General features: G+C 51.9%; 1 protein-coding gene across 5 annotated transcripts in view; it reads left to right on the forward strand.

Moving 5' to 3' along the window:
• AFAP1 (actin filament associated protein 1) overlaps positions 1–8,232 on the forward strand; it is a 194,089-nt gene extending 185,857 nt beyond the window's left edge. For all 5 annotated transcript variants that reach the window (XM_055245882.2, XM_055245880.2, XM_055245881.2 and 2 more), the window contains one exon: positions 3,144–8,232. In XM_055245882.2, coding sequence (XP_055101857.1) covers positions 3,144–3,170 — 27 coding nt within the window. In that variant the 3' untranslated portion in view covers positions 3,171–8,232. The remainder of the gene's footprint in view (positions 1–3,143) is intronic.
• The last annotated feature ends 4,459 nt before the right edge of the window (positions 8,233–12,691 follow it).

Raw genomic sequence — 12,691 nt, forward strand, 5'->3', positions numbered from 1 at the left:
TTGGTCTCATCTGCCTCCCGCCTTTTTCTGGGGACAAGGGGTCTGACGTATTCCAGATGTGGGAAGCGCTATCCCAGCTGCGGTATTCCGGAAATACCTTCCACCTCTCAGTGAGGAGCATTGAGCATGAGAGAGGGTTCTGGAAAGTCCGACGGCTTCCAGTCCCACGCCTCAGGGCTTCCTGGCTCAGAACCACCTACCAGGCACAGCTCAGGCCAGGTTTCCCTTCCCTTCGTCTGGGCAGGACGTGTGCCAAGGGCCATCCAGGCATGGAAACTGTGGCTCCGCTCTGGGAGGGGCAGAGGGGCAGGCTCTGGGCTGCTCCAGGTTTCGTGCCCCTGCCTCTTGTGACACATTCACCTGGAGATTCTGTTTCCTGCCCTGCTCTGAGTTAAGCGGACTCTACAGGTTCTCATCCTGTTGCTTATTCTGTGGCCAGTGTGACCTGGGCTTGGAAATGTTACTGCTTCCTTGGCTTGTTTGCTAAACACGTGTGGCACCATGTGGAGGTAACGTGGGGTCCTCCCTCCTCAAACCCCCACTGCCTGCGATGAAACGGGGGATCTGTACAACAGAGGACTGCCCTTGAGCACCGACCTCATGACGTTGTCCCCTGGGCACCTTCTCTGTTTACAGTGGCCCACGTAGCTGTCCCAGGGAGGCTGCTGAAGGGGCGAGAAGGCGTGAGGCGTACCCAGCTAACGATCCTCCCCGGTGCAGAACACTTCCACCGAGAGTCTGAGAGTGCCTCAACATGGTCTTGGCAGCGTTGTGGTTTGGTGTTTATTTCTGCCAGATTTGCTAGTGTTGTGCATTTAACTATGAGTTGAACTTGAGCTTTTTATTTAGCAAAGGTGAGAAGTTGTTAATTGTATGCAGCATGCAGAGACGTGCAGTGTACTCATGACCCAGTGAATGATCCCCTGGAAATAGTGGGAGTCAGGCATCTGCATCCCAGCGCAGGGTCACCGGGCGCAGAGAAGAAAGCCCCTCTTTGGTGGCCAGGCTTGTGGTGTGCCGGGTGCTGTGGTTGGGGCTTTCACAGACCCTTTCTCCTTTGATCTTCCCAATCGTGCTTTGAAGTCTTTGGTGGGACTCACGTTGTACCAAGGCTCAGAGAGATGAAGCAACCTCTCCAAGGCCCCTCAGTGGCTGAGGCACAGAAGGTCTGGCCCTGGTGTCTGTGCCTTCTGCTGTCCTCCAGAGCCATCCATGCCAGGGAACTGAGGGCCTCTGTCCTGCATGGTGTCTGCCGCTGCTCTGACCTGGGTCTGCTCTTGCCTCCTCTTTCTGGAACTCAATCCCACAGCAAAGCCCCATTTCAAATCCACGTAGCTCCGGAGACCATGAGTAGCCCAGGCTTCTGCCTCTGCAGCTGCACTGGGTGCTGAGGAGCCAGAGATGAGTGGATGGAAAGGAAGAGGTGAGGAAGAGTATGGAGGGCGCGTGTCCAGTAGGGAGGGGGCAGGCACATCTATTGCTGTGACATGGCTTGTTGAAAAGCACAGAAACTGCACAGAAGATGGGAGCATTGCCTCCCGGAGTCAGGACAGGAAGGGGCACAGGGTGGGGGGGAATCACTGAAGCCTGGTCCTCAGGATGCATGAGGCTGACCAGGTGACATCAGGTGGAGAACGGGCATGGGTGTGTGTAGAGAGAAGCAGATACGAAAGCCAGAGTGTGGCCTGTTGGGAGGCAGCAGGGCAGAGTGGAGATGGGAGGCCTTTGCTATGGAACAAGTGGTTTTGGGGCCCAGCTTCATCACTTTGGACCTAAGGCAAGTCACTAAGCCTCTGTCTCTTTATCAATGGATTGAGACAGAGTCTTGCTCTGTTGGCCAGGCTCAAGTGCAGTGGCAATCACGGCTCACTGCAGCCTCAAACTCCTGGGCTCAAACAATCCTCTCGCCTCAGCCTACCGAGTAGCTGGGACTACGGGTGTGCACCACCACACCCAGCTAATTTTTGTAATTTTTGTAGAGTTGGGGTCTCCCTAAGTTTCTCAGGCTGGTCTTGAACTCCTGGCCTCACGCAATCCTCCCACCTCACTCAGCCTCTCCAAGTGCTGGGATTCCAGGCATGAGCCCCGCACCTACCTGTCTGCTCACTTATGGAGTAGGAGTACTGTCCACCTTGCAGGACTGTCCTCAGAGCAGACACAGCCATGCCCAGTGCATGGCACAGTGCCTGCCCAGTGCCCACTGTCCCTGCTCTCACAGTGCTGGCACTGCGTAGACCACAGCCATCTGCAGCCAGCACTCAGGGCCTGTGGATGGAACCAGTCCAGCTGCTCTGCTGACTGGATTCAAGCATCCACCCACTTTAAAAAAAAAACTTTTTCTATTACAGTAAAATAAACACGACGTAAAATTGACATTTTAAGCATTTTTAAGTCTACAGTTCAGTGGCATTAAGCACATTCCCATTGTTGCACAGCCATCGCCGCCATCCTTCTCCAGAACTTTCTCATCTTCCCAAACTAAAGCTCTGTCTCCATTAAACACTGACTCCCCATTCCCCCACCCTAGCCCTTGATACCCACTACCTACCTTGTTTTTATATTTTTTGAAATAGAGATGAGGTCTCGCTATGTTGCCTGGGCTGGTCTCAAACTCCTAGCCTCATGCCATCCTCCTGTCTGCCTCCCACAGTGCTGGGATTCCAGCCGTGAGCCACTGCGCCTGGCCCACTTTCTGTCCTTGTTAGACTTCTCCAGGTCCCCCAGGGATACAGGATTTATCCTTTTGTCACTGGCCTGTTTCTGATCATGTCCTCAAGGTTCATCCAGGTTGCAGCATGCGTCGGAACGTCCTTCCTTTTTCAGGCTGAATACGTGGTGGTGTCTGTACTCGCCACGTTTTATGTGTCTGTCCATCGGTGGACACTGGGTTTTCTCCACCTCCTGGCTGGTGTGAGTCATGCTGCGGTGAACAGGGTGTGTGGTATCTGCTGGAGACCATGCTCTCCATTCTGATAGGTAAATACCTAGCAGTGGAATTGCCGGGTCATCGGTCATTGATTCTGTTGAGTTTTCTGCAGTAAGCCGAGCACCCATCCACTCTGAGTTGAATGTGGATGGTGGTGTGGCTTGTCCCAGCCTGATCCTCTTGCCCTGTCAACTTACAAGACTCTCCTTTCCTCTAGGAATGGGAATTGAAGAACGGGACATAGGGGACAGCAGCACCGCTCCAGCCTCAGAGACTGCACATCCCCTTGCCCATGTCCTCATCTGTGTGACTGCAGGAAGCTCTGCCCAGAGTGGCCTCAGCTGCGCGACTCCAGAGGCTCCATGACCGAGCTCTGAGGCCAGTGCCTCTCACCCAGGCCCACTTGTATTCTTTCTACTGTATGCTGGCGCCTTTAAAAAAGATGTAAGACTTTGGTTCCCGACTTTGTTAGAAAACAAAAAAAGTGATGGAGAGGTGTTTGAAAGGATGCTATCAGGCAAAGTGACATCTTTCTAACCAGTTAAGCCATTGCTTTCACCGATTCCATCTCAGCCCCGGACTGAGGACGGATGGTTCCATGACCCCAGGCGAAAACTTGGATTCGACGGGGAAGAGCTTGGATCCCTGGCTGCCCTGGGCATGAGTGTGGCTGGCGCGTGGGCACTGGGCTCGCCTTGCACACCCACCAGGAGGGCCAGGGGCTTACGCAGTCCTGACATGGACTTTGTGTCTCGGCGTACCCTCTCCACGTGCCCGTCTCCCTCATCATCAGAGGTAAAGGCATGAGAAAATTGTGCTGTGAAACATTTTTTACCTTTTATTATTATTTTTTTGGACAGATGCTTTTGTCACCAAGACATGAAAAGCTGCCATTCTTCTTAACCTGTTTTTTAAGAATGCCTTTTTGTTGTGTGTCACACTTAGATCTAAGGATTTTTCAGAGGTTCCTTATTTTATTATTTGTGCTGCTTTTGACAGGTAGCAGAGGGTTTTAATACTTCACTAACAGGGCGCCCTCCTCCCCCTTGGGCTAGCATCCCCAGCCCTTAATCCACGTCGGAGCCGGCAGGTGCTCCTCACACCAGGAGCCTCCGGGGGCAGGGGCTGGCTCCTCGCCGCTGTACAGGATGTTTACTGCTGCGTGGGGCCAGGGCAGTCCTTTGAAAAGGAAGCAAGTTCCGGAACTTGTTCCCTTATAGAACTATAACAAACACCTTAGAGCAAGAGGCAGGAATTCCAGGGCCTTGTTCCCTCATGGAACTATAACATCTTAGAGCAAAAGGCAGGAATTCCAGGGCCTCCTGCCCCTCCCGTCCTCCAGCTTGTCAAGTTAAAGCTTGTCAAGTTAAACCACTAATGTGTTGGGGGGCCTGGCCGTGCTGCCTCTCCTGAGTGGGGTGGGTGCAGGTAGGGCCTCTTTCCCAGCTTTCTTGCTTGCCTTCTGTGCAATATTTCTTGGAGAATTCAGATGCCTAAGGCATAAAGGAAAAAAAGAGTTCATAGTTTGAGCTGGTATCTACCCCCTGGGTTTAAAAATCAGATTAACTTCTTGGTCTCCCGGAGGCCACTGTCAGGAATTCTCCAGTGCGGGAAGATGCAGTCACTGATGACGAAATAAATCACCCCTGAAAGGCTCCGCAGGCAGATTCACGGAGGCCAGTCCCAGCAGCGGCCGCCCCTTCCCTGAGCGTAGAATATAGAGGTGCCACACTTGGTGCAAGCCCTCTGTCCACCGTCCAGAATATCCTTTATCACACAGAGGAAGACACGGCAGGAGAGCACTGACTCCTTTATTTCCCCCCCGACATCCTTTCAGAGCGCCAGCTGTGTGGTGCATGGGACTTTACAGTTTTAGGATTCACATTTAAGGTTGTGGCGCTTGAGGCCCGCAAGGGCCACGTGGGATTACTGGAGCGGGAAAGCGGTCTCCTGGGTGTAAGAAAGTTTTACAACACGAATTGGAAGCTGCTTGAGTCCACCTGAACTTGAGTTGATTGCAAAGCCATCTGCCAGGAACGGTTTTGGGTTCCTGAGCCGTCAGCCGGCCTTCCCCCTCTGATGCACGTGCCTCCCGGCCCAGTCCGTGGAGGCCCATCACACCAGCATCCGTGACGCCAGCTTCCCACTAGGACACCCAGGCAGGTCGGGCGGGGCCGCCACACGCCTCAGGGCCGTCCGCTGCGTTGCCATAGAGGAGCCCTCCCTCCGGTGGTCACTTCCCACCATTGCAGGCAGCTGGGGCCACTTCGTATCACACACAATGAATTTTCTATCAAGGGAAAAAAGTTTGCTCCTCCATAGATTTTTGCTGCCTTCGGGTCAAATAGTTTCCCCAGTTGAGGCTCTTGGGCCACTCTGATGATTGGCAGCCTGCTTAACTGTGCAAGGTTTTGGTGGTTAGTAAGAGAAGGGGGAGATGGCCAGCCTGAAGGCTTGGTCCTGGCCCAGCACAGGTGGGCAGCAGCAAGCTGGCAGGTGAAGCGTGAGCAGCACACACAGTGTCACATGGGCCTTAGCTGTCACCCACCAGCTTCCTCACCAGGCAAGGAGGCCCGGGGGCCTTAGCAGGGACTTGCCCGAGGGCACAGCTGATTGGTGCTCGACTCCCAGCATGCATATTTTGTTTTAAAAACCCAGGTTTGTAATTCACTTCCACAACCCTAAGCCTTTTAAAGAGGCAGCAAACTTTAACGAATCCCATCGTGGTCCCAAGGAGCCTTTCAAAGTGGGTGCCCTGGAGGGGCCTGACATTGGATTCCTTCGATGGCAGATACTCCCTTGAAATTTCCCATTTGATCAGAAAGTTTAAAGCATTTACTTCAGAATAAGTTATTTATTTGTATATGTTCAAATAAATATAGTTTTTAATTTATATCTATCTGTACATATTAGACACACATGAGCCATCTTGCCAGAATTCTGACAGTCACGTCATTTTATTCCCCTCCCAAAACATGCCCCAGGAACAAGCACCCCTTGCCTCTGTGGCAGCAGCGAGTGTGTCCGATTTCATAACGAAGCCAGGCTGGGGGCAAGAGGCCCGACAGGCAGGCCGGGGTCCCCGGAGAAGCCAGATTTCTTTGCATTGTCACTGGTACTTAGCAGATCGTCGTGTTCACAGGGGGCTAGCCGCCTATACTAGGGTGCCGACCGCATTGCGAGGAATGTGGTGGCCACGCGATGGAGCTGGCTGGAGGACAGGCCAGGTGAGGGGCCGACCCCTGCGGGGCTCAGGGCTCCTTCCATTCTAACCTTGAGCCACAGTGTCACTCTTCAGGGCTCTGCTCCCGGCTCTATTTTGTTAAGGTGTTATCAGCCTTCAACCTCCATTTATATATTTTTATAATGTTAAGCCACTGACCAAATTTTTTCATAGAAACAACTATCAGATTAGAGGGCTCGCTTTGGTCCCCCTGACCTGGGCACAGGCATGGGCCATGGCTCCCTCTTTCCAGAATCTGGGGGGAACTGGGGCAAGGCCCATCTGTCTGCAAGGCCGGTAGCTCCCTCCCTCGGCTTCCAGAGTCCGCGGCGGTTGCAGGGTAACCAGTGTGGGTCTGCTGAGTCACCCCAGGCGCCAGACTCGCCCCAGGAGCACGGGCCACTGTCCATAGGGCCTTGAGACCTTCCCTTGGGGCTGGCGGGCGGCGGTTTACCAAGTCCCATCTCGCCCCTCTGTGCCTGTGCCCTGGCATGGCCAGGCTTAACCTTCCCCTGTATCTTGTCCCAGAGTTATTACTGGCCATTTCTAAATAGACAAAAACTACCCTAAAAGGTGGAGATTACTCCTTTTGAAAAGTCTATTTCAAAAAGTGTGTCCTCAGCTCTGGAGGCCACCCCCAGGAAGAAGTTTGAGGTTCATTGTCATTATGGCCACAATCAGGCGTTTGTGCACGGGACTCAAAGGGCAGCGTTGAAGCTGGGGTTAGGTGTAGGGTTGTGGGCAAAGCTCTCTTGTTTGTGGCCACACCTCACCTTTCCAAGAAGGCTGTTAATTCTACTCACCCACTATTTGGAGGGGATGTAAATTTTGCCCACAGACTTTGCTACCCAGGTGAGGTGCTCTGTTCATGCACGGAACTCATGTCATCAGACACCATCCAAGGATGGGCAGCCTGTAGTGTGGCTGGCGACTGCCATACAGAGAAAAGGCACCTCATGCCGCAGGGCGGGGCCGACACCCTGAGCTCACAGGTGGCCCCTGCAGTCAGGTGGCTGTCCATCCTTGAAACAGCCTCCTCTGGGGGCACAGCACTGGAGGTCTCCAGGCAGGGCTCCAGGGTGCCCTGCAGCTTACATAAAGGTTGTGGCAATATTTAAATGTTAAACTATTGCCTTCCTCTTAGTTTTCCTAAAATAATTTTCTAATGGGAACAGTAACTTCAAGTTCATGAATAGTTTGAAGGAGGATAATTCATTTTTTCCTGGTTGTCACTGTCTTCTTATCCCCATGATGGGCTGGGTTCATACTGTGAAATAAACTAAAATGAAACCAAAATGTTCCTGCCATAAACACGTGGCACAGCATGGCGGAAAAAGCAAAGCCACCTCTATTCTGAGTCCCCAAGCCTTAGCAGGGCGTTGATCATCTCTAAAAGAAGGGAAACTGCACCTAGGAAGCGGCGGGCGTCAGACGCATCCTTTCGCCCCTAGTTCATGACATAGTTCCGGCTTTGGTCTTCCAGAAAATCTCAACTTCACCGTGCACAAGTATTACCGGGTCTTTTTAGTGTAGCCATGGAAGACAGTTTCAGAAGGAGATCCTCAGATCATAATTCTTAGGGCCCAAAGGGGTTTTTCATGAGATAGTCTTTTTGATTTTCTAACAAGGAAATATTCACTTTAAATTTTAACATCAACTTTTAAATGATATTCAGAATTAATTGACCATGGTGGTACATTGTAAAATGTTTTCATATTAAGAATGTAATTATTTCCTTATTGTATTTTTTAAAAGCTAAAGTCATATTTAAAATTCTCTTTGAAAGAAACAGGCAAAGAAACAGCAAAGATTTTTTTAAATTAAATATGTTGGTAGTGCCCATTTTAAATGACTGTAAATATATTTTCACTGTTTCTCAATGTATTTAATTCATAAAGTAAAAATTTTATGAAAAGAAACTTGCAAGGAAAATCCTAGTTTTCAGTCCACTCGCCCCACTTTTTAGTTAGCTTCACGGAATTTCCTGCTTTCCTGGTTGAATTTTCTACCGTTTCACGTGGTGTAACCCTAGACTGGCGCCCTTGGCGTGCCCCTTTGTGTATGAATAAACTTCTCTCCCCCAGCCCTGGTGTCTTGACTGCCCTTGGTGTGTGCTGCAGACTGAGAAGTGGCTGCTTTTCCTGAAGTCCTTGCTGTCAGGTGGGTGGGGGTCTCTCGCTGACATTTGGCCACCTACTGGGGAGAGAGGGGTCAGGAGTGACACATGGAGGGAGGACTTAGGCAGATGAAGGAGCTGTGGTTTGTATTAAAAAGTAGCTTCGAGTCCACAGACCTGAACATCCAGTTTAAGAGACATGTTGCACACCTGCTGTGAGGCCGCCTCTGTGCCAGGTGCTAGAAATAGAAATGGGTCAGCTACAACTCCTGCCCTCAGGGAGCTTGCTCCAGGCAAGATGACATGGAAAGAGATCCTGGGTGTGCCTTTTGTGTAGAGGACCGTATGCAGATTTCTGGAATCACAGAGCTGCTAAGTTTGAGGCTGTTGGGAGGGGTTTTTGCAGAGGAGTGGGGGTTATTTATTTGAGCTAGGCTCTCATGTTTAAATAGGAGTTCTGCAAGGAGAGAAGTCATTTTCCAAGCGCCCTCAGCCTGCCCTTTAACGCTGTGAGCAGCGTGTCCTCCCAGGCAGCGTCCGAGAAGGCTGAGTGTCCCCTGCTGCACCGTTAATTGTTCCCTGGTGGGTGGTTAGTCTTGCCAGGAGAGTCCGGTTAAAGCTTTTAATAGGCCATTTTTAAAGTAGTGCTCCTTGTTGGCTTTTGAACAGAGGTCATGCCCTGGTAGGCTGCCAAATGGAAAGGAAGGGCCTCTAATTTCCTTTCAAACTTAGCGAGAGGACACCGGGACTCCTGGCTTTGCTTTTTAACACCATGGAGAGTGCTCGGCGATATTCATCATGTGAGTTATAATTTCAGGAACAGGCGACACAAAGCCTCGAGAACATAAATCAGGAGCCCAGCTCCTTAATGGGAAGCAGGGAAAACATGAGCTGATGTCTGTGATCCAGAAATTTTATGATGGAAACTTCATCTGTTTTACGAGGCTGTTAAAAGTGGCTATCCTTTCATACAAAGGGACCGATTGGAAAGTAAGGCAGGAGACCTGGCAGGGATGAAGGAAGGGGTCAGGCGTACCCACCTCCTTCCTGCACAGGGGGCGGAGATGGCACGTTCAGACCCTCCCCTGCACTCAGAGGGTCTGGTGCATCTAGAACCCTCTCTGAGGGCAGGGGATCCTCACAGCTGAGCCGCTGCCTCCTTCCTTGGGGCACTGACCTCTCTGCCTCGGAGGGCTGCCCATAACGTCTTTTTTTCCTGATGCTTTAACATTGGACACCTTGCTGACCCTGGAGGGACGGCCCCTCCCAGGGCTGGCCAGTTCCTACAGGTAGTGACCCCTAGCCTGGAACACACCTTACAGAAAAACCAAGCAGTCCAGAGCCACACCCACCCACCTCACTATCGGGGGCTTGGGGCTCTCACACTCCAGCCTACTACACCCCGGCCCTAATCACCCCCAGCAGACCACAAGACACAGCCGATGTCCGGAGCCCACAGAAGTGATTCAGGCCACCCAGCCCCAAGCCCTCTTCCCTGGCCTCAGCTGTTCTTTCCTGCAGAAACCACAGCAAAGCTTCCTGGCTTTGCCCATACTTTCCCCTTGCTCCCCCGGCCTCTCAGCTGGCCTGCACTTCCCTGTGTGGCCTGGCATGGCCTGGTGTGGTGTGGTGTGGTGTGGCGTGGCGTGACCAGTCCTACTGAGAACCTTAACAAACTAGCTTCGGTCAGCGACGGTAGGGCCTCGCCATACCTGAAGGTTAATTGAAGGGATGTTTCCAAACGCCCCGGTCCTGTGGAAAGGACACGGACCTCGGCACCAGCCTGTCTCAGGCCTACATCCTGCCTGCTGTCCCATAGGACAGATAATGACAACTCGCAGGCTGTTCTGAGAATTCAGGGAGCCGCGTGAAATACCCAACACGAGCCTGGCCCCGACGGGCAGGTGCGAGTCACCCCACGCGGGATGTGGCCCGGCTCCTCGGCGCAGTTCCCGAAGGCACTGGGATGACAGCCCTGCTGCCACCCTGCTCTCAGGCACAGCACTTGGGGCCTTCCTGATTGTGCACAGACCAAGCCAACCTTCTGGCCCTCGGGTCAATTGTGCACAGACCAAGCCAACCTTCTGGCCCTCGGGTCAGATCCTAAGTCGCAGCAGGAGGGCAGCACGCAGCCCACTGCCCCCAGGGGAAGTGACTGCCTCAGAGCAAGACCAAGAGCCAGCACAACTGCCTCTTCCCGCTGCCCCACTCCTCCCGGGGCAGCTTCGTGCAGGACCTACTGCCCGGGACAGCTGTGACAGACAAGTTTGACAGCAAAGCGCAGGCAGAAAGCTGCTGGGGCCTGCTGTGGAAAGCAGCGGAGCCACCGATGCCGTGGGTGCCGTGGCCCCTGGGGTCACCGGGCTCCCTCCCTCCACGGGTCCTGACCCGCCAGCCCCAGAAGGAGGAGCTGGGGAAGCAGGCGCTGCATTTTGCTGTTACAGTTTTAGGCCCTGACATTATTCTGAAAATCAGTACACAAATGATTGCCAAGCCCCTTCTAGCTGTCAGGCCCCAGAACACAAAAATGAATTCCACCTGCTCTGCCCTCGAGTTCACAGCCAGGCAATGACCATTTAGAGCAAGAGAGCACATTTATTCACTCAGCAAACATTTACGGAGCACCTTCTCTGTGCTGAGAACGTTCTAGTGTGACCTTCACACGTGTAAAACAGCGCTCTGGCGGCTCCCCAGAGGAGGTGCGGGGAAGTCAGTGGGGCCCTGGCATCCGCCCCAGGCAGAGCCCCCGCTCTCCCAGCCCCTACCCTCTGACACCCCCAGCATGGCTCCCTCAACCCCCACTCCTAGTCCCCCACTGCCAGGACGGTCTCATCCATTCCCAGGGCTTCACTGGGGGGCTCATGCTGAGCCATGCAGGCGACAGAACCCATCCGGAGCCACACACCAATTGCCCCTTCCCAGGAAGGTGACTGCAGGGCACAGCTCCTTCTTTTTTTCTTTTTTTTCTTTCTTTATTTTATTTTATTATTATACTTTAGGTTTTAGGGTACATGTGCACAATGTGCAGGTCTGTTACATATGTATCCATGTGCCAGGTTGGTTTGCTGCACCCATTAACTCGTCATTTAGCATTAGGTATATCTCCTAATGCTATCCCTCCTCCCCCCTCCCCCCACCCCACAACAGTCCCCGGAGTGTGATGTTCCCCTTCCTGTGTCCATGAGTTCTCATTGTTCAATTCCCACCTATGAGTGAGAACATGTGGTGTTTGGTTTTTTGTCCTTGTGATAGTTTACTGAGAATGATGTTTTCCAGTTTCATCCATGTCCCTACAAACCACTGCTCAATGAAATAAAAGAGGATACAAACAAATGGGAGAACATTCCATGCTCATGGGTTGGAAGAATCAATATCGTGAAAATGGCCATACTGCCCAAGGTAATTTATAGATTCAATGCCATCCCCATCAAGCTACCAATGACTTTCTTCACAGAATTGGAAAAAACTACTTTAAACTTTATATGGAACCAAAAAAGAGCCCACATCGCCAAGTCAATCCTAAGCCAAAAGAACAAAGCTGGAGGCATCACACTACCTGACTTCAAACTATACTACAAGGCTACAGTAACCAAAACAGCATGGTACTGGTACCACAACAGAGACATAGATCAATGGAACAGAACAGAGCCCTCAGAAATAATGCCGCATATCTACAACTATCTGATCTTTGACAAACCTGACAAAAACAAGCAATGGGGAAAAGATTCCCTATTTAATAAATGGTGCTGGGAAAACTGCCTAGCCATATGTAGAAAGCTGAAACTGGATCCCTTCCTTACACCTTATATAAAAATTAATTCAAGATGGATTAAAGACTTACATGTTAGACCTAAAACCATAAAAACCCTAGAAGAAAACCTAGGCAATACCATTCAGGACATAGGCGTGGGCAAGGACTTCATGTCTAAAACACCAAAAGCAATGGCAACAAAAGCCAAAATTGACAAATGGGATCTAATTAAACTAAAGAGCTTCTGCACAGCAAAAGAAACTACCATCAGAGTGAACAGGCAACCTATAGAATGGGAGAAAATTTTCGCAGCCTACTCATCTGACAAAGGGCTAATATCCAGAATCTACAATGAACACAGCTCCTTCTTTAAGCCCTGTTGCTGAGCTGCTAGGCGGCCCTGGGCTGTGCAAGCCTGAGCTTCCATCATGGCGCTGCCCAACAGGAGGGAAGGCATTTGGGAACTGGGGTGGCTGTTGAGGGCAGGAAACCAAGGCTGTGGGCAGAGGGCAGAGAGAACAAGAGCCGGGGAAGCAGGGGTGAGGCCTGCAGGGCGGGCATAAGCCGGCCTGGGATGGGAGCTGCTGTGGGGCCTGGGCTGTTGGCTTTAGTGGGTTTCCCCAACTCCCAGGTGCAACCTCACAGTAAAACCCCATTGCTAGGCACACCCCAAGA

Source organism: Symphalangus syndactylus, chromosome 16 (assembly GCF_028878055.3).
Source record: "Symphalangus syndactylus isolate Jambi chromosome 16, NHGRI_mSymSyn1-v2.1_pri, whole genome shotgun sequence".
In the NCBI taxonomy this organism is placed as follows: domain Eukaryota; kingdom Metazoa; phylum Chordata; class Mammalia; order Primates; family Hylobatidae; genus Symphalangus; species Symphalangus syndactylus.